This window comes from Lichenostomus cassidix, chromosome 3 (assembly GCF_008360975.1).
Source record: "Lichenostomus cassidix isolate B80296 chromosome 3, HeHo_3.0, whole genome shotgun sequence".
NCBI lineage: Eukaryota > Metazoa > Chordata > Aves > Passeriformes > Meliphagidae > Lichenostomus > Lichenostomus cassidix.
In genome coordinates this window covers 799,122-825,273 of record NC_139483.1, presented here as the reverse complement: position 1 = coordinate 825,273, position 26,152 = coordinate 799,122, and the positions used below count along the sequence as shown (strand labels likewise).

The 26,152-nt window shown below is 41.6% G+C and overlaps 1 protein-coding gene across 5 annotated transcripts in view; it reads right to left on the bottom strand.

Annotated features, from left to right (window-relative positions):
- PLCB1 (phospholipase C beta 1) overlaps window positions 1-26,152 on the bottom strand; it is a 344,760-nt gene that overhangs the window by 236,546 nt on the left and 82,062 nt on the right. For all 5 annotated transcript variants that reach the window (XM_085053971.1, XM_085053973.1, XM_085053976.1 and 2 more), the window contains exon 3: window positions 8,305-8,373. In XM_085053971.1, coding sequence (XP_084910097.1) covers window positions 8,305-8,373 — 69 coding nt within the window. The remainder of the gene's footprint in view (window positions 1-8,304; window positions 8,374-26,152) is intronic.

Sequence of the window (26,152 nt, the reverse complement as noted above, 5' to 3'; positions counted from 1 at the left end):
AGTACTTTCTTATAAAAATGACGGAGTTGATAAGGATTTTTCTGTACTTCAACACAACAAAAAGGCTTCATTTCCTCTGACCTATTTATAACGAAAACCCAATTATTTACCAGTTGCAGTAAACTGTGTTTAACGATGTCCTAGCACCAGGACTGGACATAATTTTCATGAATTCAAACAACCCAGATCATGATGTAAGAGTATTTACAACTTATACCGACACTTGTTTTAGGATTCCTCCTGGAAATAATATGGAAAAGATAGTTCTTTTTCCAGGTGTTATGGTAATGAAGCACCATTGGAAAGCAGGTATCTGGAAACCAGTCTCCCTTGATGGGAATGAGCCCAGACAGGGAGACAGTGCACAAGAGGATGGGAAAGCATCAGCTACCATTTAGGCCTGATTCCAAATCATACCTCTCAGAGTTCCCTTTGATTCCAAAAGACAACAAAGAAACTGGATACTGCACAATATCACAGCCAAGAACTCCCTAAGAAACTTCCAGCCAAGGGGATTTCTTCCCCAAAGTAAGGCAATTGTGTTTTTATCCAAATTCCTCAAGATAAACAGTGTAACATAAACCATATGGAATATATCTTTAAAAGAGCTAACCTGCGTTTGAACAGATTGCTGCACTCTACAGATACACACTCAGGTTTTTCCATGTTGTTTGGCAATTCAGGACCATGGTGCCAGGTAAATCCAGAGCTACCTGAACCTTAGTGTAAGATCAGCAGTGAATTGTCTTTTTCTGCACCTGCTCTTTCTGGGACACACCACAATCCTAGTGCTGACACACTGTCAGTATTTCTGTAAGATTCTTCACATTTCAGGCTGATTAATAATTCAATCTACACTTGAAGGGTATGAAGGCAAGCTCATACTTCGGAGTGGCTAAGTTTGGCAACTGTTTAATCGACCCACTTTCTTGCCCATTTCCTAAAATGATTTCTGTTCACCAAGAACGACACATGCATTACATCCACACACAAGATTTCTCAGCGCATCAACCTTCTCACGATTGAAGACACAACTTTTGTCATCTAAAGCCAAACTATGAAGGATATTGGACACTCACAGCGCTAATACCCATAGAAAAGAAGATCCCCATGCAGAAAGCAGCCCCTAATTCTGTCTCTATGCAATTCTAGTGCAGATCAGCCACATCGAGGAGCAGCTGTGCAACTTTTCCTCATCCAATTTGTAGCTATGGAAATGTACCTCTTTGGAAAGACACAATCCACAATGCCCTCCACAGTGAGAAAAACCTTACTAAATCATGTATAGCTGTGTATCAGTCTTAACACAGAACAGTTTTCACCAGGAATTCACTTGTCAATTTGTTCTTGTGAATCACAAAGGGTTGAAAAATGCATTAAGCCAACCTTTGGCCCTCAGAAAATGTTCTTGTGGCTGTGGCCCTACAGAGAACCATTTTGCTTCCCTGTGCCATCCATTTTGCAGGAACACCCCTGTGGATGGCTCATTAACAACCCAGGAGTGGAATAGTGTCTGAACTCCCCAGTGGCAACAGCTGATAATTTTGTTTATTTAACTAGGGTTAGTTTAGGAGGTGATGGAGCTCAGATAGACACAGACAGGCAGCTCACACTCAATACAACTGTAAGGCTTTTTGTTATCACCACACAAATCCTATCCAGGATTTATTCAAGAATGAAGTATTTGTATGTCTTACTTGGTAGCATAACCCTTTTTATAATTAAAAAGGAAGGGAGCTTTGTTTGGTTTGGTTTCAGAAATAACCTACTATATTAAAACCCCCAAACTATCGGATATTTGGACACACATCCACAGTAGACAAAGCAAAAATACCCCAGTCTTGTTTCTGCTTGATGCTTTGGAAAAATGGTAACATGGATATAACGTAAATGTACTAATATAATTACCCTGGAAATCCATAGTTTTCTGCTGCTTTATAGTTCACATGGACCCCTGGCTATTTCCATTTGCTCCCATTCACTACCTTAGCTGTAGCTGAATTTTAAGTGCTGCTCTCACAATCCTAATAAAATGTTTCCCTGTGATAGTGGTTGAGGTCTCTTTGCAGGACACCTGTCTCCCTACAAGGTCTGAGGTGCAGCTGGGGCATCCCACAGCTATGCCTTGGCACTTGGCACACACGGAACAAAAAGACTCACAGCTCCATCAGGAGATACGAAAAAACCCATTGATATGCAGATGATAACAAGCATGTCAAACCTTTGCAACCAATTAAAACATGACAGCTTTCTCCAAACAGGTGTTTACAAGTTAAGGGATGTAATGACAAATTACCAAGCTGGATTCCAATAAACCAGGAAATTTTGAATCATTTGTTCTAAACAGTTGCAGAAAGATGCATGTGCTGTGACATTTTCACTTGAGTCTGCTGATACTACCTTTGAAGCTTGAGGGTAACTGCAATATCATCAGATTTCTCCACACTACTTCTAAAATATGTACTTTAATATTTATGAAGTATTTCTAGATGCAGATTATTGCTCTGAAGGAAAGACTAGCACGATTCAGTTACTGAGTACCTTTACATTTTCCAGGGAAAAATTCTGACATTCTTTCTTTCCAGACTGAGTGTTCATGACAAAGGCTGAATGAAGCATTCCTTATTTTTGTGGATAGCAACACTTGATTAGTTTTTGTATTAGTACTGCACTAAGGCTGTACCTTCCCGTGACTCTGTGATCTTGGTGAAAGTTGGATCTGCAAGGTAACAGATAATATTGGACATTGCTAGGCAGTTACCATCACCTTAGCATCGCCAGAAGAGCCTCCAAAACAACTTTACATCATCCCACCAATTTTTAAATTTTGTGCTACCCACTGCAAAAATGCCATTTGTCAGATTCAAGTGAGCTTTATTGTGAGTGACAGGGCGTGGGGGTTTGTGACAGCTGTAGCTGGACATGCTGTCCCAGCTGCAGTCTCAGCTCATTAACATCACTAATTGTGAAAGCAGGAATAAGATATCTGTGTCTGGGATTACTGGGCAGCCACACTGGTCATACCAAAGGAGGCAAAGGAAAAAAAAATGCAGTGTCCATGTACACAGGTTTATTCAAAAGCAGCAGCAGCAGCATTTAAAGCACAGCTTTACCAATAAATTCTGGTGTTTTCAGGAATTCAAATATCATGTATTTAATTGAGCAGTGCCTACCTTTTCAAATTTAAATGTCAGGTTTTAAAACCACAGTTGTACGATGCCTCTGTGCTTCTTAAATATGGAATTTTTTATTACAGGCTTTGCACTGTGAACTTTGGCAAACAAAAAGAAGATGGAGGCTTTATAACTATAACAAAGAAAAGTATAAAACCAACCAGCTCAGAAAGCTAACCGAAACAGCAAGCAGGAAAAAAAAAAATTAAATCTTTCTGTCAACGATTCATAGTAAAAGCCTAGAAAAAAACCCTGTGTTTTCTGCCATGTCCTGAATGTGAGGAAATAGTGATTCCAACAAGCTGCCCAGGCAGAGTTAAGTTATCCAGTGCATGACACGCTGCTGAAAAGGTCCCAGTTCCCTAAGCATTAGGGGTTGTAAATAAAATCAGCAATTTGGGCCTTTGGAGGGTCATGGAAAAAAGCCCCTCACTCCCAGGGCCCACAGCTCCCATGCTCTTGGCAGCATTTAAACCATTGCCATTTCCGTGTGAGCATTGGCCAAATACCATCCAAAGAAATTCATCTTAACCTTCCTTAATAAAGCTCAACCTAGAGAAAATGTTTATGCAACTTAATCTTTATTATGAAAAAGAAAAAATCAGTTATGTAAAAGAACAAACATATTTGGGGCGAATGTTTGCGGCTGCCACTGTTATCCCCAAGGTGAGTGGGAAGAAGGTGAGCTGCGTGCACCTTCCATTTTTATTTGTTTTTGGCAGAAATAGAACATTGCTTAGGCATAATTTACATTTTATAATTTAGCACCAAGGTTGTTGAAGGGAAAGCAGTGTGCATTTATATCAGCAGACAAAAATAACAGCAACAGCAGCGTTTGAGACATGCAGAGTGACAGAAGTCAGTGCTGCAAAGGGCAGCAGGTGTGTTGCTGTCCTGTGCCATCCATGTACCCAGCTGGCTTTTCCAGGGACTATAATGAGAGGACAAAAAGTAAAAAACCCAATAAATCAGCCATTTGCCACATGCAGTCTAATCAGGGTGGTTACTAAGCACAACATGAATGTCCCTGCACAGACTGTCAGTCCTGCTGACTCTCATGCCATGCAGTGCAGAAGCAGAGGCAAATACTGCAGTCTAGAGAGCTCTGACACATCCTCATTTCCCCCAAAATCACCTGATTTGCAGTTAAATGATTATTTAGACTTTCCTTGCTAGTTTTCCTGTTAGTTCCCAATCCCACCTAGTTCAGGAAATGCTGCTGTTCCTCTACAGATGTGTTAGAAGTCAGCAAACCTTCCACAGCAGCTTTTGGATTACAACTGAGATAGGTCCAAAATCGTCTCACTCAAGCATTTCAGGAAAAGCCACTAAATACAGAATGGCTGGTGATGATATTAAAATAGTAGTTGGGGTCTTGGCAAATTTCTGACATTCAAACATCTGAATTATTTTTCTCTGTAGAGCTTGCTTGTTAAAGTGAGAAAATTTGGGGCAGGGGAGCCATGAGATTTTTTTAATTTGGGGATTACTCTCTAAACAACTCTTGGCATGAGAGTGATTCTATCATTCATAGTTTCATCTCCTACAGGTTTCACAGTATATGTTATTTAAAGAAATTCATTTCCTGCTGAATGATTTATGAGGGAAAACAGGATGCTGAGGGAAAACAGACTGATCAAATGCATCAAAAGTTTTCAATATGAGCATTTACCATGGGGTTATTTCCTTCTCCCTGTCAACTCATCCTGATATTTCGTCTCGCTAGTAAAAACACTTATATAGTTGCTTAAGATGTTAGTTTCCATAGAAACTGTTATTGGCTAAAGTAAATACAAGATGGTAAGAAGTGTGACTTCCCCAGCCCTGTGAGCATGTTTGCAGCTGCCAAATTTTCACCACCTGACCATTCATTTCTCAGTATTTACTGGTGCCTGACATTTTTAGCTACAGCTCCCTTTAAAGACCACGGCGAGTCTTTTGAGTGGCATTTCCATGCTTTCCCGAAGGCGTGTGAATATTCATAGCTATTCCTATGTCTCCTTGTACAAAAGCACATTTCACTGTTTGTGTTATTTTATTTTGCAGATCTTGCCACTAAACTTTACAAGAGAAAAGATGTCTCTAAGTCTGCACATCAAAACCAAGCTTGAGACAGGAATACCAGGTAATGTGTGAATAAAGGGTAAGAAATCATTGCTTCATCACAACTAACAATTTTCTCCTGTTCTCAAAATTCCTTTTGCGACCTTTGCTACGCGATTCTAATGCCAACTGAAAAGGCAAAGTCCTGATAATCATTTTATAATTCCCTCACTTCTTTATAAATTTCATTCTACTTTGAATTGAGGCACTTTTTCCTAACATACACAATTAAGGTGTCTTTTCTTGTTCCCTTCAGAACATGACTTTCATTTTTCTTTGCATGCAGAACTCTGCTGCAATGCTCTGTGCTGCCTGTGATTTTGCCTTTCTACCAAGGAATCAGCCTTTGCATGTATATCGCATTTAGATGGAAAACTCTGTTACCATTTCTGAAAATAGCAGCTGAAGACAGAAGGAGCCATCCCTGACAACGTGCAAAAAGAAGGCGATGCTGGAGCTTCTCAGAAACTCAGGGTCATTTGAGTAGACTGCTTTTCATCTCCCAAGCATCAAGTGCCTTGGTAGCCACTAAAAACTCCTTTCTGCATCATTAGAAACCCGAGTTCCTGCCCACATGGCAACAGCACTGCTCAGGGGCAGCCACAAATTCATTATAGTACCTAAAAATGTGATCTCAGTTCATTCCCTGAGCTACATTAATCTGAGGACAGTAGGGTGAGAGCTGCACTGCTGTACATTGAAAGGAACTTTTGAGGCTAAGCACTGAAGAAATGGAGAAAGCAACCAGACCAGCTGGATGAGAAACCCAGAAAAATGCAAAAATCATGCAAGAACAATCACAAAGTGCATGTGACTGGACTTATGGAGAAATGCCATGAAAATTTACTATCAACCAAAACGCTAAAAGAGAAACTGTAAAACCCTATGTGCTTCTTAGTCCTTTTCAGAAATGAAGAATACTCATGGTGGTGCACTGAATGCAGCATGAGAGCAGACTCAGGTTTTGGTAACTGGGACTGCCATAGTCCTCTAAAACCATTACTTGCTGGTGGCCTTGTGTAGCAGCACACCTCACATATTCTGGTAGCTTTCTATGGGTGACATTAGTGACACTGAAACTTAGCTTAATGTAAAGATAAAATTGAATTACTCTTTTATTTTATGGAAAAGTCAAGGCTTTTTTAATAAGACAGTTCTTTCTATCAAAAACCAGCAGTAATCAGAAATACACCAAATGAGGTTGAAAGATTTCCATTAAGTTTGTAATGACAACCCACAGGTGAAATCTACTCTTAGAATTCTGAAAATAGATTAAAATATTTGCATAAGCTGGCAGAAGTCCCCTACTGCAGTATAAAAATTGTCCAAAACTATGGGCAGAAGGAGGGGCAGTGGGGTGATGTAGAGAAAATCACCTCAGTCTGCTGGTTTACAGACCAAGGGGTGCTCAAACCTGGAAGCAAAGCTGTGACAAAGATCCCCCAAAAAGCTTTGGTGAGTATCCCCCCATTCCCAGTGCTCAGCCAAAATTCCAGGGGGTTTAGGGGAAACCTCTGTGCAATCCCAGGCTGCCACTGACTGCCTTGGAGCCAAGCCATTCCTGCTGCTGGCTGAGCCTTAGATCCTCTGTGCAAGTGACACAAACAGGGCTCTGTAACGCTGCTTAACCTGCAGCCGACGCTCCTGTGCTCAGCCCCACAATGTGGATCACAGCAAAACTGGCACAAATGGCCCCAAAACCAACCTCTTCTTTCACACCATTTACAAGACTCCATCAGCAGCCAGTCCAGGTGCTGTTTTCCTGCTGCCCACACACAAATCAATGACAAAAAGCAAACCCATTGCCACAGGTGCCATTTCACCACCCCGAGAGTTAGGATTTTCTCCTACCCTTCATTTTATGCCACTGCTGTCAAATCCGTAACGTGCTGAAACAAAACCAGCCTTTATGTAACCCAATAAATAAAAGTCACCAAGGCAATAGCTATGCATAAATTTTAGCTAAAAACATTTTGTTAGAAGAACATGAATGTCCTCTTGTAAAGTGGGTAGCATTTTAAAATAATGTTCTAGACATTGTTAATACTTTATTGCTATTCATCACAGAACCATTAATCATGGTGAACTCATTTGGTATTAATGTAGATGTCATAAAGTACTTCTGTTGCATTTCAATTATAACTCAGCCTTTAAAATGCTGCCAGCACTACATGGAGAGCTTTGAAAACCAAATGTGAATAGTCTGTTCAGAGATAACTACAATTGCTTTCTGGCACAGAGAAACAACCTTTTCCATTCCTAATTGCCCTCGGGGGGCTGAGGAGCCTCTGAGGCTGTGCCTGGGCCCAGGGCTGGCTGCAAGAAAGAGAGGTCATCCAGACCCAGGCATATTCCCCCCCAAGATGAGAGCAGGAGAAGCATTCTTTTGGTCTGTTCAACTAGGGCTAAGCAGCAGTAAGGCCATCCTTTGTGGCCCCTGGGGAGATTTCATTTTTTCCTATCGTTCCTGGGATTCCCCGAGGCACTCTCTTGCTTCCGGAGCTGAGTCCTTGGGTTTTTCCTCTGATGTGCTGTGTCTGCCCGAACAAAAATCTACAACCTACTGTCTTTAGAGACTGTAAAGGAGTGCACAGTACATCAGGGCAAACCCAAAGGGAGCTGATATCCCAACCTCTCTGATAGCAGTTTAAAAAAAAACCAAAATCCTCCGTCTGGCCTCAAGAGGCACTGAAAGAGGAAAATCACCAGCACAAAATACAACATGGACTCAAACAGCTATCAGTTTCTTGCCATCAGAGAAGCCAAGAGCTTGTGTAAGTGTACCAGGATTGTTGTTCCTGTGCTGCCAGCAGAGCTTCCAGCAGGATTTTACACAAAGAATCCCGTGACAATGGCTCAACAATCCCAACACTTCTCAACAGACACAGTGTTAAATGAAGAAAAGGCAAAATACTTCTTCTTAGCTGAGGGAACATGTTTCCCCTCTTTTAAATTCTTGCATATAATTCCCATTCTTTTTTATCCAGGTCACCTATGTAACAAGGAAGCACACAGCAAGGATTCTTACCTTGGGAGCTCTGGCATGTTTTCCACATCTGGCATCTTTGACAAGGCTGATATCCAGCAGCTCAGTCTCCTAGAAGGAAAAATTGCAACACAAGTAATTATTACATTATTCAAGAAGCCTCGTTGTGTCCCACTTCCCACAGCCATTTGTCCAAAGTGAGATCAGCTTCAAGAAGAGCTCAGGTGCATGCAGGCAATTCCAGCAGCAATACTGTGCAGGTCTCTTAGGATATATAGATCATACAGAAGCCATAAGAGTCAAGTTGATTTACTGGATCACTAAATAGCAGTTGCTGTGCTTTTGGTTTGATCTTTTGAATACAATTTTAGCATTGTGATGCTTGCCACAGTGTGACAAAGGCAATGTTACAAACAGCAAACCCTGCCTCTGCAATAGAAAACCTGCTTTATTATTGCCAGAGCACTTTGAAGAGTGCACATAAACCCTAAGAAGTGTTATATCTATAATGGTAACAAGGTTCAACAATTTTAGTGACTGCTGCTCAGCGAAACACTTGCACTTTTTGACAAGCATTTTGTCGTTCATGTGCCACTTTTGAGGTATGGGTTATACAACACATGCCATGCCTGGAATACAGCTGGCACATGATGACAGCTGCTGTTGGGCAAATTCCTGCCTTCCCTACACACGTGCAACATGAAGAATCCCCTTTCCCTGATATGAGGATGTGGAAGGAGCATGGATGCTGGAGATGGGAGCAGTGTGATTCCCAGCTGTCTGAAATACTTCAGCAGGAGTGTGGCCACACTGTAGGGAGAGCCACATCACTTCCAAGCATTTCAGCCTTCCAGTAATAACTGCAAATACTGGGCAGAGAAATTGACAACTTTGTGCTGGATAATGCCACTATTCTTTTTCTTTTTAATTCCAAGGAGAAAAGAAAAAAAAAAAGAGATGGACACGGTACTTTACCGTGGGTTACTTGGGATCGTGATTTTTTTTTTCCATTTTAAGGGATCCACTCTTGCACAGCTCTTGCAGATTTTTGTTTTCTACCAAGACAAACTCTCAAACAAATTTTCATGTGACTGAATTCAACACATTCCCCTCTGTTCCCCCTAGCAATCCCAACTCCCTTTTGTTTTAGTACTTGCTGAAGTCCATGAGCAAATGTTCCCCTCTTCACGTAGCCTGTTTAGGGGAAACTTGCACTTTTGAGATGGGTGTTTTTTCTTCTCACTTGCCTGAAAGAGGACAAGGGTATCGAAACTTGCAGAGCTTAGAAAGAAGCATTGGCAGGGGCATAAAAGGTGGAAATAACCCCAACTCCTCCAATACACAGGGCATATGGACACAAGCACCCTTCTGACAGTGCAGGTGTAACTTGAAAAAAAACAATTTACTATTAGCACACTGGAGGGCTTTGAGTCCTTTTAATTTCGAGTTAATCCATGTGGCCATTAAGATCCTGGCAGAAATGAAAACAACGGAATATGGCAGAGTTACATGTGGGTGCATCACACTCAGAGCAAGAACTCAGGTGGGAAACAGGAGTTATATTTACAAACAATACCCACACCCTGAAGTGGTCTCAAGCCCACTGTGAAATGTTCCACAGAAGCTCCAGACACATACAGACCATGTCATAAAAATCAGATTTTACCAACTGAAAGGACTAACAAGCACTAAAAATAAAGGCTTTAACACAAAACACATGAGGGAAATTAAATATGCTGAAGAAAAATTGATCTTACACAGAGATGCTGAGCCACACAGAGTGAATTTTAAAAGCTTTTATTCTTTTTTTGTCTGGTATTTTGGTTTTTAAAAAAATAGAAGAACAATGAAAAATTAGTGATTTATTCACTTACAAAAGTGCAACTAGACCTCCCATAACACAAACATAAAAAGACCCTTTAAAGTGGAATAATGTACATTAAAAAGAGACACAAAAAAGGAAAAGGTGATGACCAGCACTCCCAAGGTCCTGAACAAGCCTGCCCAGGTCTGCATCCTCCCAGACTGAGGAAGATGAAGAAGTACAGGGCTGGTTTGGAGTTTTGGCTACTACTTTCAAGCAGCTTGCATGCCACCAGGCCATTTGCAGAAAATGTGACAGCCTGAGGATCCAAGAACTGGCAAGAGCAGTCTGAGAATAAGGAAAAAGTGGAGTTTTATGGAGCTACTTGGCCCAGCCCAGCTGCCAGGGCTGCAGGAAAGGCTGACCCCTGAACATGCACCTCATGGCCTTCCTGCCCTGGTAGCTCTCTGACAGAGAACACAGGGTTTGGAATCCTATCCCTAGAATCCTTTAGATCCCTGTTTGACAAGATCATGTAACATCACTAGATGAGAGCAGGACCTACATCCATGGATGTGCCTCTGTAGGCAGCAGTCGGTGGGGCTTGAATAAATCAGAATTCATAATGGGCCATTTCTTAGTATTTTGGTTCAAAAAAACCTCCTGGAATTCGCTCCCCCCAGGCACTTGCTTTCATCTTTCAAACAACTAATTAAGAGGGCAGAGATCAACTTCCTTGCAAGTCAGAGGAAATACAATTTCCTATTTCCCTATTGCAAAACGTGGGTGGATTTTTGTAAAGGGAAAATACACTTAAGCAGTGGTCAAAGAAATGTCCATTTCCTGTGCAGGAAAATAGCCCAAGCCCTCCTCCACCTAAGTCAACAGGAGTTTTGTTAATGACTTCCTCCACCCAGGCCTGGAAAATGCACCCTGTGTTGCAGGTGGCATGGAAGCCACGGCAGCTGGGGGGGAAAGAAAAAATCCAAACTTGCTGCAAGTCCAACTTTTCCCTGTTTAGAGATCACCAGTCTTTGCTGCTGGGATTTAATCCTGCAATAGAGTAACCTCTCTTAATGCAAGTGGTAGATCCCTCCAATCATTTATAATACAAAAACTCTGGAGAAGTGAATTACTAATCCTACCATGTTTGTTTTCAATTAGCAGCTGAGACAGAGATGCATTCAGAGAGGACTGCATTGTGCAATCTCACTTTTATGGGTGAGCACACACTCACAAAAGCAATGGATTGTGCAACCCTCAGTGTCTGCTAGAGCACTTATAATTAGGCCCATCTGAATTTAATATAATAACACCAATTTATACCAGCTGAGGACCTGGCTCACTTCTATTTTAAACTGCCCAAAATGATGCCAAGTGAGTCACGCTGCCTTGGGAACGTGCTTGTGACATAACCCCAGCTACAAAGCAGGAATCCTCCTGGATCCCACTGGAGAGCTCTGCTGGAGAGCCTGCACAACCTCCCAAAACTGTCCTACAGAACCTCCCCAAAACTGTGTCAAGGAGACCCAGCAAGAGCAGGTGTGCACTGCAACAGCTGCACAGGTTAGGCAGTCCAGAGAGCAAATTACTTTACAGACACCCCTAACAAAAATAATTCCACTCTTCTCCAAGCACTCATTGTGGCTGAGGAGTCATGTATTGCTCTGAACTCGACTGCTCCATGTTCATTTCCATGTCACTTCTGGCTGGCTGTTCATTTTTCCCAGTGTATGGCACAGTTCTCAGCCAGTGCCAGGTAGGGAGAAGGTCTAACCAATTAAACTCTGCAAACTCATTTTCCACTTGGCTGGAAAACTTGTGGCTTCACCTTTTCAAATATGAAGAAGAAACTGTGTGCCTGAAGGCTTACCTAACTCTTCCAAATATTACCGGTCGGTCTATTAGAAGACGCAAGATTGCCTTCCAAGTTTGCCCAATACAGTGCTAGCAAAATAAACTTTGGAAAACTAAGGCCATTTTGTAAACAAGCACCATTTAGTGCTACTGGATGGCAACATCTGGTCAAAGTTTTTAATGGGATAAGGCCAATTTGATGAAACAAACTTCAAACAGACTCAAACATTTTCTATTGAGAATAGTTAATCAAAATTGAATGGCACTTTAATATAGAAAGACTATTTTATCTTTTTCTGAACATGAACGTGCTGAATATCTCTGGAAGAAAAACGAGTAACACATAACTGCGAACATTATTTTTATCCTGAATCTGAAAAATGTTATTCTAAATCAAACTGTGTGACTACTGTGCTAACAACATGTCAGAAAAAAATATTAAGATCAATATTTGAATCTGATTGGGAATAATTACAGAATCATTTAGGTTGGAAAAGACCTCAGAGATCACTGAATCCAACCTTTGGCCAAATACCATCATGGCACCAAGTGTCACATTCAGGCTTTCCTTAAACACTTCCAAGGGCTGGTGACTCCACCATCTCCCTGGGCAGCCCATGCCAATGTCTAATCATCCTTTCTGTGAAGAATTTACATCTCACGAAAAAAATCAAGTTATGCCAAAGAAGTATCTTAGGCCCTATAGGTTCAGAGTAAATGCATATGGAAACTCATCAATTTATAGGCATTTATGGAATACACCTCACTCAGGTTTCTGGGATTTTGACAGTGTAATAATCCATCAGCCACACTCAGATGAAATTCTCCATGTGAGAGTGAATACTCGGTGCCAGTTCTGAAAGGGTGCTTGCACAGCTAGGGGATGTCATGTATCATTCCCCCGTTAAAAACATACCTATTTTTCCTTATTATCATTATGAATAAATTGAATGAAACATGGCAATTTGTCTCCTCATCCCAAAGGAAAACCGTGGAGGACTGGTGAGACTAATTTAACAGAAACCTGCACCAACAGCTATGAATAGAAACAGCAACGTTGTCAATGACTGTAATTGGAGCTGTGCTTCCCCAAAAGCCCCCAAAGCTTATTATATAACTCATAAGCTGCATCCCACTAGAGAGAGACAGTCCCTGAAGAAGCTGTCTCCATGCTTCCTCCTGGCAGTACACAATTCAATTATCAGGCATCAAAATGATGGGCTGTGTCCATAAGGCAGCAGCAGAGCGGCACGTACACCTCAACAACAGCAAAGTCCTTTTCTGCACCATTGTCCTTCACAAGTTCAAAGTATTTTTTTACTTCCCACATGCTCTTCTCAAAGAAAAAAAAAATTAAAAATTCCATCATTAATGCTAAAACTCGCCAACCTGCCCAAAGCAACCAGACCTCCTTCTAGCTCCTTTCAGGTGATGGATAAAGCAGCAGCAAGGCACTGAAATGATGCAACAAAGGCTCAGGTTAACCACTTATTCCTAGAGTAGCCACTGATTGCTCGCAGGTCAATTAAACACACCAGATTTTAACTAGGTTAAGGTGGCTTCTGAATTCTCTGTGTTATAAACACCTGCTAGAAAACCCAAAGGCCAAAACAAATCCACTACCCTGGCACATGAAATGAGGGGCAAAAGAGACAGCAAACACTCTGCTGCCTCCACTACTTCCCTCAAAAACCACTTAGTTCCAAGGTCTTCCTTTCTGGCCAATGAGCACTGGCAGAAAATCACGTCAGGCCCATTCCAAGCATGAGGCCAGGCACGTTTTAGCACACCCAGGGGAACTTCCAAACCCCCAGAGAAAAGGGCCCAGAAGAGGGGACTGTTTGTCAGCAGCTGCACTACAGCTCCCCATGGAGTTGGTGAGGCAGTCCTGCCATTTGTTCTGATTGTTACCTGTGGTGACAAGGGACATCCCCTGAGAGTGACAAGGGACATCCCCCGAGGCAGGGAGTGATGGAGATGGGAGAAAGGACAGAGATGTGCTCCTCTTGCACAGCATAGCAGCTTGGAAAACAAGAAGGAATAGGTTTAAACACTGCCTTGACCACATAGCTTCCTAGGTCTGGACTAGCATTTCTAAACAATTGGCAAAACCAAGGTGCTTGATATCACAGGGAATGGAAATTTTTCCAAAAATCATGTGAACAGAATGAGAACAGAATGATTTCTTACTACCCAAAATGTATCATTTGTAAATTTAAACTTGTGCTAAACTTCATTGGGAGGTCACTAACTCTAAATTCCAAAAGAGTTGAGGGACCTCAGCAAGGCAAGAACCAGCATTTATGACTTGACTCAACTGCTCTGGGAATGAGCTCCAAACACCTTGTAAGGTTTCCTGGCACTTCAGGAAGAACCTGCAAGGAAAGTGGCATGACATCCCCACTGCAAGGCCCTTACAGAAAGCTTTCCTACGGAAAAAAACAACCCCCAAACTGAAAAGTTTTGGCTATCTTAAACAGAGTCTCTCAATGTATCCCTGGAGTTGTAAGAACAGCAACATTTTCTGGTACAGGGAAAATAGAATCTGTCATTTATATAAAGCATAAAACACTGAGCTATTAAGAAAAAAAATGAGAAGGAATTTTCATGCTAAGTGCCCTTTTAATAATGAAAGTGAAACAATTCTTCTGCAGCTATGCATAGAGATCTTTGCTGCTTCATTAAAGGAAAATTTCATTTACTTGGATTTACAGATGCTGTGGCTGAGCAATCTAGAAACTGATACAATGCAATGCAAACCTTAGTACCAAGAAACAGGAAGCAGAAGAACACAGTAAAGACTTGCTGCCTGCCTTCAACCCAGCAAATTGACCATTACAAACGAGCAAAGGACACAGGGAGGACTCAGTGTGCTATGATCAGCCATCACCCCAGGTCTTAGGAGTAATGCACTGGAAAAAGAGAAAATTTCCATACCAATGAAGACTTCAGCCATTCTGATGCTACAGTTCTAGTCCAAAGACACCAGTGCTTGATAGAGTATAAGCTCAGTTTAGTATATAAGAATATTTACTTCCCCTGTCTGTCAGAGTGTCAGGACACACTCCAAAAAAACCAAGTCACAATCCTTAATCTTACAGCCTAAACACACAAGACAATCAATGAAGGAAAGGAGCAATGAGTTTGTGAGTGATTTGCCGAAGACAGAGGAAAACAGCTGGAGAAGTACCTCCGTATCCTAATCCCACACTAATTAACATGGTATCTCCTTATCGAAGCCAGTGCTCTCCCTTTGCAGGAAAGGCTGCAGCACAAGAACACTCAAACCCAGGAGCTTCTCATACAAACAGCCTGGTTTCCTTGCAGCTGGCAGTGGAAATTGCATGGACACAAGCACCGTGAATTTCCCTGGTTGGAACTGGTTTGGATCCAGTAAAATTGCTCTCGCACTGCTGCTCGTCCTACTCACACAAGCAGGGGAGAACACAAGGAAAAGGAGAATTCATGAGGTGCAGCCATGTTCAAAAATGAAAAGAGCTGGGGGAGGACCTGCTCCTGAAGAAAATACAAAAGCACCTTGTAGGCAGTCTTCATGATGGTACTTGACTGATTTTTATTCACATAACTGAGAATAACCTGGCAATTTGTAGCTTTGGAGTCACAAGGAAAAGTACAGTGAATTGAAGTTTTAAGCAGAATATTAAAAAAACAACCAAAAAAAGCAATATTTCTATTAAGAAACTTCTCCTTTCAAATCAAAACTCATAAACATGTATGATTATATGCCTGCCCAAGAACAGATGTATCATATTTTGGGGGTCATGTTCTCATGCCATTATTTCCCATTGACATGGGGCCACAGACCATTATTACGGTTTTTCCTTTGAAACAAGTAATATGTTTTATTTTCAACAGAGTGCCCCTAACAGTGAACAGCTGGAGCAGAGATATTCATCCCACATGGAAAACCACTGTACAACTCTTGCCTCCACCACACCTGACAGTGCAGCTCCTCCTTAGGAAAATCTGTCCATAAACAGCAAGTTTTCCAAGACTGAACAAGATCAAGCCTTTTGAACTTTTAGAAAAGTCCTTTTTTATGCATGCAGCATAAGTTGGAGGCATCTAAACAAATATCAACAAATTAATGGCTCTGGCTGTAAGATTTTAGAAAGTACTTCAGCAGGTGAGGGTGGTTTTGGCTGAACTACGCTGCTCTGGAATAGTTTTCCTTGTTACTAACGGGGTTTTGTGGAGGGGTTTGGACACTGCACACTTAATTCATGTCAACAGCACAGAGATTTTGGCTTCTCTCTGTTAAAACAATAAATGCTTTTTATATATCTAAGTTTAAGACAATTGGTAGATTAGGACCTTGAAGTTGCTTCTGCTCCCAACATAACACACGGAGTTTTAAGATTGAGGCACAACACAGAAATCCATGCCCTACTTTAACACCTGTGACTTCCATGGATGCAGAAGGATGATCAGCTGAAAACTGTACAGAAACAGAACATATATCCCTGCCAACTCCTCTAACTATGGCCCTGGCATGTGCTACTGAACTGGAAAATCCACAGTTCGGGCACAGTTCCAACTGGAGACTCCCCATATAACATGATGCTTGAGCACGAACAACAATAGCTGAAAACCCACAAAACTGAAGACCGGAGAAAACCTACAATATCTACAGTTTAGGAAAAAGGAGGAGAAATAACCCCAGCAGCTGCAAGCACATTAGTCTGATAGGCAAAGCTTTGGATAAGATGATGAAAGCAGTATAATCACAGGAAGGTAAAACAACAACAACAAAAAAAGAGACCACATGAGTTTGCCAGGCAGATCATACCCAACTAAGCTGATAATTTTTTTTTTCTTGGCACAGGAAGCTTTGAAGATCTTCTCTGCCTGGATTTTGATTAATGACATGAGCCAGAATTGACAAGTCATCCCAAACTCTGGTCATCCCTACTCAGCGGTGAATTTAAATTGAGGGAGCGATAGAGAAGGTTCCAGAAGCGATCACAGAACCCTGAGCAGGCTCTTGTTAGAGGAGACTGAGAGAGCTTGGCTTCCACCAAACAGCAAAGAGGGGATGATTACTGGCTATAAATACAAGCATTGTATAATCAGCTGAGAGGAAGAGGAGCTATTCAATCTAGAAAGAAATAAGAACTGAGTTATATGGATTCTAATAAGTGTGGGCAAAATTAGGACTATTTTTCTTCAGATATTGAAAAGCAAAAATCACTTTTAAAATGGAGTTTGATGTGTTTCTGAATACTAAAATAATACATGCACTACACAATATCCACAAACACAGAGCACAGAAAACGTTTTTTCTGCAGTGGTTATCTAAAGGAATTGTATTTATTTACAGCTAAATATTGGAGTTCTCACCACTCCCACCACTGTGCAGCTTTATCTACAAAGTACCACTGAATAGTTCAGAGCATAATTCATTAAATACTAATTTGTAAGTGACCTATCTGGCAGGTGTTGATACTCCAACAATTTCAGAGGAGATTTCTACTTCTAGGCTCCTTATAAGAACATCAGAAAAAGGCAGCAGAAGCTGCACACGCAGAGGGAAAAGCTTTTCCCAGCCAGATCCTCGACTGTTTGCTGCACTCAAGGAGGATGAAGCACACGAACAGCATCAGCTGAAGATGTCCACAGACACCAAAGAGATGAGAAGTGTGCAGGGGAGGGCACAACACATCTGTAAGAAAGCACTTGTTTGTTGTGAGGGAAATAATATTTTGCACAGTCCCTAGTGCAGGAACTTGGCAGCAATTTTCCATGTTCTTCTCCCTGTGCTGTGCCACAAGCTCTCACTCCATCCTCCTGCAGCCCCTTTCACTTCACCTGCTGCTGCCACACTTTAATTTCCCTTGTTACCTCCATTTGCTGCTTACCTTGTAAATGTAAGTGAGCTTAAAACAGTTATTTGTTCGGTATTTATTAGGGAATTAATTGGAGGGGAGTAAGAATTTCTTCCTAATTTATTCTTTACAAGCTGTAATCATTTGCATGCTCCCAGGGTTTATGGATAAGTGCATCTTAAAAATCAAAGAAGAAAAAAAAAATAAAAAATCCCCAGATCAGAATCAGTGGGAGAATCTCTACAGATTTAATTTACATTCATCTGCTATTAATCTGAATGCATAATATTCTTCATCATTATTTTATAAATCTCTAGATAGAGCTGAGAAATTATTTTTATTGAAGTATTTGCATGCGCATGCCTCAGATTCTTTTAGCCTTGGGAGCTGTGCTTGAAATTGGAATTTACACGGAAAGAGAAAATACAGGTCATTCTGCAAACACAACAGAGATTAAGTCAATGGCAACTTGTTGGAAGACCTTGAATTCTTGCCAAGCCACGTTTCCCAAAATATTTTGCCCTACACTGCACTCAAGCCTCAATTACTAGCTACTCTCTCCCGCAGGAGCCAGCTGCTCTGAGCATCAAAGGCACACACACAAAGCAGAACCAAGCCATAATTCAGAAAAAAACCTGAAAAGATGGATGATTAGCCTTCTTATCTTTTACCAAACTGAAGAACACACTTTACTTAACGGGGACTCACTTCAGCCTACACCTGAAGTGCGCCAATAGATGGTTGTGCTCAGCATTACACTCAGCACGCTATGAACTTTGCATTTTATTCCTTGCCTGAATCCAACACTTTGGGGCTGTTACAAGGTGTGGATTTTTTTGCTGTGTCCGGTGTCCACTTGCTGGCAGCACAGACACAAGAAGATATTTTTCTCTCCTATCAGAGCACTCTTTGGCTCTTTCCTGTTTATATTTTCTCCTACAATGTGGAACTTTGAAAGCAAAGCAACAAAGCCAAGGTTAGCCCTGTTGTCTAATGAGGTTTCCTTATTTAGCAGCTCATTTGACTGCATTCTGCTGTTTTCTCCCCCAGAAATGTTCTCAGTTCTGTTCTCTGGAGCATAATTATTCTAAGTACCTTTCCCCCAACACCAGCATGCCAATACTTCTTGACTTCACAAAAGAAAGTTTGTCTTCTTGAAGGTGACTGAAACACAACTTGAAGAAATTACCAAAGGGCTCAATCGTGATAGGGAAATGAAAGAGAAGAAGAGGACCCAAACACTTTGAAGGTCCCCCAAGCCTCTATGGTGCACAATTTTTAAAAATCTCAGGGGCAGTGTTCATGGCACAACCAACCTGCAAGCCTGAAGGGCATTTAACACCCAGACACACTGGTGTGAATCCATTTGTATTTCATATCAGAAGAACTGTCTCACTTTTCCAGCGCTCTGTTACAGGACCTGGATGTCAGCTCTGCCTTTCTTTTCCAAACTTGAACCACTCAGCATGAAATAATCCTACTGGATGATTTCCTGGGCAGGGGTGGGTTGCTTGTTATTATTCTTAATGTAGCATCCAAGTTGATTTCACCAATTTTCTCAAATGAAGCTGCAATTTCTGAAATAAGGCACATCTTAGCGAAGGAGATGAATGGGAGTCAAAATGCTTTAGAAAATGTTTCATGCGTGCTCTGAAATACTAACCGCTGCTTGTAAGTGGGAAGATCTAATGCCTTTCTGATTGGAAAAATACCTTTGGATTTCAACAGTCGGCGAGGTTGTCACTACCACTTTTGTGAAAATACAGCCAAGTTTGGACAAACTGCTGAAACATGTCCTTTTGCACATAATGAACCTAAAAATACGTATGGAAAATACATGCATACTATTATCCTCAAAATGCATAAGGGAAATTAAATGTTTAGTCTAGCATGTCATTGCATCTAAGTGGTTAAGCTTGCAGCTAAGTAATGTCTTAACAAGTGTCTCATTTCTTTCTAAATAAAATTTCATGTAATGAAATTATTGTTATGAATCAAGTGTATTATTTAGCGTGTCTTTCAAAGCAGGCTAGGCTGCCTCCAGAATAACACCAAAAAGTGCTATTATTGATTAAAAAGTATCATAGCTGGGGGGGGAGGGGGGAGGCTCACACACTTAGAAAAAGGAATGCTTTTTCTGTAATTACGTGGCTTGAGAAAAAGCTATTTTTGTCAACGTCTTCAAAGAGACTTTTCAAGTTATGAAAAATAAATTGGGAAAATCAGAAAAACAACTTTTTTTCCCCCCAGAAAACATGGTAGTTTGAAAACCAGCAATGAGAAAAAAACAAATCCATTTCTTTTTCTACTCCTCTTTGTGAGTACAAAGTCCTGTATGAGAATTAAAAGATTAAACACGGGATGTGATGTGTAGAGGGACACAAAAGTTTTTAACCACTTATCTCTTGGCCTGTGTACCCAATAAAAAACACTTTATCCAGTTAAACCAGATTCAAATTCTCACTAGCCTTCCCCAGGATAAGCAAACTCGAATTACAGGCCACATTTCACTGCCTTCCCCTATTTTTTTCAGGACATTTTTATATGAAAGCACTGCTGGAAAATCCACAAAGCACCTCATAGAAGGGTCAAGAGTAACCACAGTGAACATGTTTTACTCAATAATGGGCAAGCAAAATGGGCAGAAACTGTGCAATTCTCTTAAAAACAAGCAAATAAACACAGTGATTTGTGACCCTCTTTCTTCCACATCTTTACATGTATTCCTGTTACAAAACTTGCCTCTTCTGTAAAAAAGAACCCCCTCCCCCCCACTGATACAACATTTAATACCTTTACTTCTTTTTCAGTCTGGATTATTATCTCCAGGATCTTCCAAATCTGATTCAAAACACTAATCAACAGCTCTGGGACTGTGGGTATATGACAATGTAATGGCATTCCCACTTCCTTTCCCAAGGAAATACAATTTTCCATTCATTCATTAAAAAAAAACCAACAAAACCCCCAAAAAACCCCTAGCTTTAATTTCTCTGAAAATCTGGATTTACTGACAGTCCAGATCTAAATTTATCTCTTTCTGTACAGAAAGGCCCTTATATTCTAACTGTGGGTATCTGCTTTTTAAAATAAGTTGTTATGTAGTCTGGTAGAGAATTAGTCTCTCTCAGCACCCTCAGTCTTTCAGAAGAGAAAGACTTACCACTCCAATTAAAGGAGAAGATAATAACGTGACCAATTAAAAAGATGAAGGAGTTGGGGTTTTATATTAAACTTGAAATTACCCTTATGGATAAACAAACCTTAGCAAATTATTGAAGCAGCAAAACAAATTAAGATACAGTCTCAAACCAGATTAAATACGAGATTAATTTCTTGAACAAGTACGTGCCCAAGATGGGAAAACTCCTCAGCAGCGACAATCCAGTATCTCCCTGTCATTACTGCACTGCAGGAGGAATACAGATCATCGGGCATTGGGAAAGCACCAGCAGGAATGGGATTTTAACCCTTTTTCCACTGTTTTGTATACCTTTTGGTATGAGTTTAACATACCAAAGTTCCTTTGTGCTTCAGGAAGATCCTATCAATATTTTAGTACCACATCCAACTTTCACCAAATAAATCAACCAATCTCGAGTTTTATTGCCCTGGATATAGAATCTGCATTTGATCACCTCATAAATAATTGCTCACTTCGGATTCTCAGAAGAGTTTGAATGGTCCATTACCAGGTAGAAGCCTAAATAACCTACTGTTACTATTCCATTGGTGGCACATAGTCTCCTTCCCTTCCAAAATTCGTAATTAAAGAAGCAGGCTGGGCTTATCAACTCTGTTCATTTCAGAAATATTTGGAGTATATGGAGACATTTGTTTATTCAGCACTCTCCACATGGGGGGACAGGAATCTGTATTTTCCCCTAGCATTAAATCCCAAGGAAAGATATCAGCAGTGCAGGGAATAGATCTCAACACCCACTACTGCCTGATTGATTTGGTTTCTGAAGGGGTTTTGTGCTCCATGAGAATCCAAGGCCAACTAAACACCAGATACTATGAAGAAACAGGAAAAAACCACTTCCCAAACGGATTTATAAGGAAACTTTGGAAATAGCCAGAGAGGTAACATTTACTTTGGCTACATAAACCGTCCCAGAGTTTCCCTGGAATACAGAAATGCTCCTCAGGACTGTCTGAGCAGGTCTGTGCCTTTGGCAGCTGCTGCAGAGTGGATATCTTGTCAGGACCAGCATCAGGGACTCCTCCCGGGCCATCCTGTAAAAGTTGCTGCGTGGATGAGGGAAGTGCAGATCCTGCTGACAGCACACGGAGTGCCTGCACTTGGCTCCACGGCTCATTCCTGCTGGGACTCCCTGCAGTACCACAAGCCTTTGGGAAAGAAGCACATCCCGCACCTTTCGCTGCTCTAAAGTCCAGGAACCAACCCTCACTTAGGAATAAAATGCACCCTGTGCAGAATCACCACTTCTCCCTTTCTCTTCTATTTCAACACCAAAATCAGATTGTTAGATGTTATACAAATGTTAATGTTATACAAAATGGAATGTTAAATGTTACACAAAAAGGAAAAAAACCCCAAAACTTGCTTCCAATACCTGATAGAAAAATGGATGTATTTCTACAGCAGTAACTGCCACAGACAATCACACATCTGTATTTACAGCTCCCTGAGCATAAAGAGATAGGGGAATAAAAAATCTGATTTGAATTTATTATGGAATTTCAATGGCTTTTATGGAAGACATGTTAACAATGGTCTGCTATGCATGCAGGTTAACATATGTCTCTCACATTATGGAGTCAATATCCCACCCACTGTAAATCTCAAAGTTCAGCATGCCCCAAATTAAATCTGGTAATGACTCCTAAAGAGGACAGTACAATCTCTAATGTCAACACCATACTCTAGTCCATGGTTGTAATTTGTTAGGTCAATAATTCACCACAGTCTATTAAACTTAGTACTGGCTTCCTCAAAATAAATGCTAAAATAAATGTTTAAAAGATTCCCAATGGTATATTTATAGTTATCTATAATTGGCTCCACAGCATCACAGGAGTACATCACGGAAATTATATATATAAATCAGACCATGATCTTAATTTCACACTTATTCTCCAAGGACTGGTATAAACAATTGCAAAACCTCCAGAAGCACATGGTAGCCTTAATCCACAGCCTGGGCTGCACAGCCAGCACAACTCCTCTGAGTTTTGTTTCCCTCTGACTATATCAGGAGTCTGAGCAGAAGCCAAAGGCCGATTTCTAGCTGAAATGACAGGATAGCTCCTCATTAGAAAACTTCTGATTGCACAGTGTAATTCAGCCCCAGCAAGCAGCTGAGACCCATCAGGTCTTTGGGAGCAGCTGTCATGGAAAAGGGCTGGCTGTGGGACTGCTCAGAGCCTCAGATGTGAAGGGGGAAGTGTCACTGCCCCACAGAACTCAACAGAGTCCATCATGAACAGCTCCTTTCTACTGAGGTGTAACCTGCTGGGTGACATCATAGTCCTGTCAACAACAGTCACCACAACCAATGCTCTGATTTTCATATGGATAAACAGCAAGTGTTAGCTTGATTTTCTCTATTACCTCTCTCTTCATTATTAAAAAAAACCCAAACAATTCAAGCAAGCAGCACAGAACTGCTGAATGCTTGTATCTACCTTCGTGATAGATATGACCTCTGTGAGAAGTCAAAAAACAAGGAGAAAGAAAAAGGCTGGCTGGCGAATATTGATGTACAGCACTCATGTTATAACACACACAGCTGGATTGCCTTTTTCATCCATATGCCAGGAACAATTGACCTAAAGCAAGGTTTTTTATTGCAACTTTTGGCAGATCCAGTCAATATCCATTATTTACAATTATGCTTTTGTGTGTGTATTTCTACTGCAGTATCTCTGTCTAATTGTCAAGTCTAGATAGGACTTTGCCATATAATTATTCAAAATGCATTTAGTAAGTGATGCAGATGGAAGATACAGGAGGAAAATAATACCAGTCTGTATGAAATTACATTCCTAACAGCACTCTGCAATGCATCTCTCTAAGCAGAAAGTCTGTGGTAAGCTAGCACTAGAAAACATCGACTAAAACCCCTCTTTATTCATGTTTTCTTGAGTAATTCAACACCCTTTGTTTTCCTGATCTATAGCGAGCAGCAGCTGCCTGGCCCTGCACTAGAAAATCTCACTTCTTCCACCCTTACAGCATAGATCCTGCTTAGGACCAAAACCCACAACATAACTGGAGTCCCCTACACCCATGTTTTAAACAAAAATTCCATGTTCCACAGTAGAGTGACAGGGCTGGGGGACAAGACCGAGTGTCAGCATGGACCTGCTGCCTCCCACAGTTACAGTTCAAAAGTTAAACTCAGCTTGATTCAGTTCAGCTGAGCAGATTATGAAGTTTCTTTCATCTGACAGATTTTTGATGTGATATTTCAAGAGGGTGATAAACTTATCATAAGCTGATTGAGCTTGTCATGTGACAAAATCATCTAATGGCCACAAGTCCTGAACTTTCCCGCTGAATAGCTGAGGGCAGATTAGGCAGGCATCAGTTTAGCATCCAGCTACATCCAAGCTTCTCTCTTCCACTCTGCGGACAGCCAAGATATTTTCTATGGAAAGGTGGAAATGAGAGGCAGGGGGAGCCTCAGGAGCTTCAGTATCAAATATATGACATGAAATACACTCTGTCTGTACTTGCTTTCAGGGCTCTTGATGCCCCTCCCTTGCTTTCATGCTCCTTTTTGTGAGCATCATCTAGTGAGTGATAAGAGGAAGCTGCAGGCTTGAATTTGCAAATGCACTGAGTGTGGGAGTTGCTCAATTCCTCCTGGAATATATTGTATAAGCACTAGCAGTGCTAATGGAAGAGGGCAGCCAAGAATGATTCCTCTGAGACACGGGCTTGTCTGAATTACCTATCCTGTTAGGACTCTAGGATGTCAGAGGAACTTGGGCAAAGCTGCACTTCCAATGTCTCTTTCTAAGCCAGCCAAATTAGTGGAAATGAAAAATGGCAGGCCAAAACACGCTTCAGCAATATAATTTGGCTGCATACTAAATATAGTACAACAGTGTGCATTCTGTTCTGAAATGCACCTCTAACAAAAAGCAAAAGATGTTGCCCAGTTCTAGCAATCCTTGAACAAAAAAACCTGCAGGCTGACACACCAACACAAATAACTTGACCATTGCTACATAACCAAGTGGCAGCAGAGTCCAGTGCCTCATGCACTGTTCATGAAGGGATTATAGGAAGGAAAACTGAAAGAGAGTGAGCACAGGAATGGCCGAGTGCAGTGATCCCTCTCAAACCCTGTGCCAGTTCTGCTTCTCTGCAGCTGAACGAGTGATGGAAGGAATTGTTCTCCTACTATTCACGTGTGTCTCTGCAGTGCCACATCTGAGCAGCTCCTGCAGCCATGGCAGAACCAGGCTGATGTTCCCACTAAACCAGGCTGCAAGACACCTACTCCAAGCCAGGAAAGAAGCAGCTGCACGCCCACAGGCTGCCAGCTCTGCTGCGAGCTGGGCTGAGAGCACCCATCAGCCCTTGTCCCTGCCTCCACAGGCAACATAACCTAATGAGCCCAGTCCCACTCCCATGGGAGAAATAAAAGCTCACACAGTCCAGGGAGACAGGCATTTTGAGCAGGCTCCTGTTGGCATGCTGAGCCAACAGATCCCATCCTTGCCCTTCATTTAATTTGTGCTGTCTGCAGATAAGAAGTATTTGTTTTAAAAAAAACCAAGCCACCAAGAAGAGGTGATACTTACACCTCGGCTTGAATAGTGAGAAGATGCTAAAGGCCAAAAAGGCTAAATTCCCTATCCAGCTCCAGAAGCTGTGCCAGCTCTGCCTCCTGATTTACAGCATCCCTGAGATGCTGCCTATGCTGCTACTGGCAGAACTGCTCATATTTGATTTACTCCCATTCTTTCCCCTCATCCCTCCAGAAAACTTCTCTGTCTTGGCATCACCTTCTCAGGCTCGCCATCTCCTAACCCTGCCAAGCTACCACTTGTCTATTCCAATTTTTCCATGCATTTACAAAAGTGACCTCTTGGAAAGTCACCTTGACAACACAAAGAGACAGCCAGAAGACATACACACCTTCTCGGTGCTGCCTGTAGCATCAGCCTGACTTGCTAGCATGGGAACTCTTTCTTCCCTGAGCTATTCCTGCTCATTCATGTCCTCTGTCCCCACACGGCACTGCCTGCTGGATCCAGCTGCTGCCTGCAGAGTTAAGGGAAGGTTGTGCATAATGTACCCAGTTCACAGGACTGGATGAAGCCTGGAAGCTTGGCCATCCAGGTGCAGGTGGAGACATAGCTGCAGCAGCCAAACAAATTGGCTGGCAGCCCTCATATCACT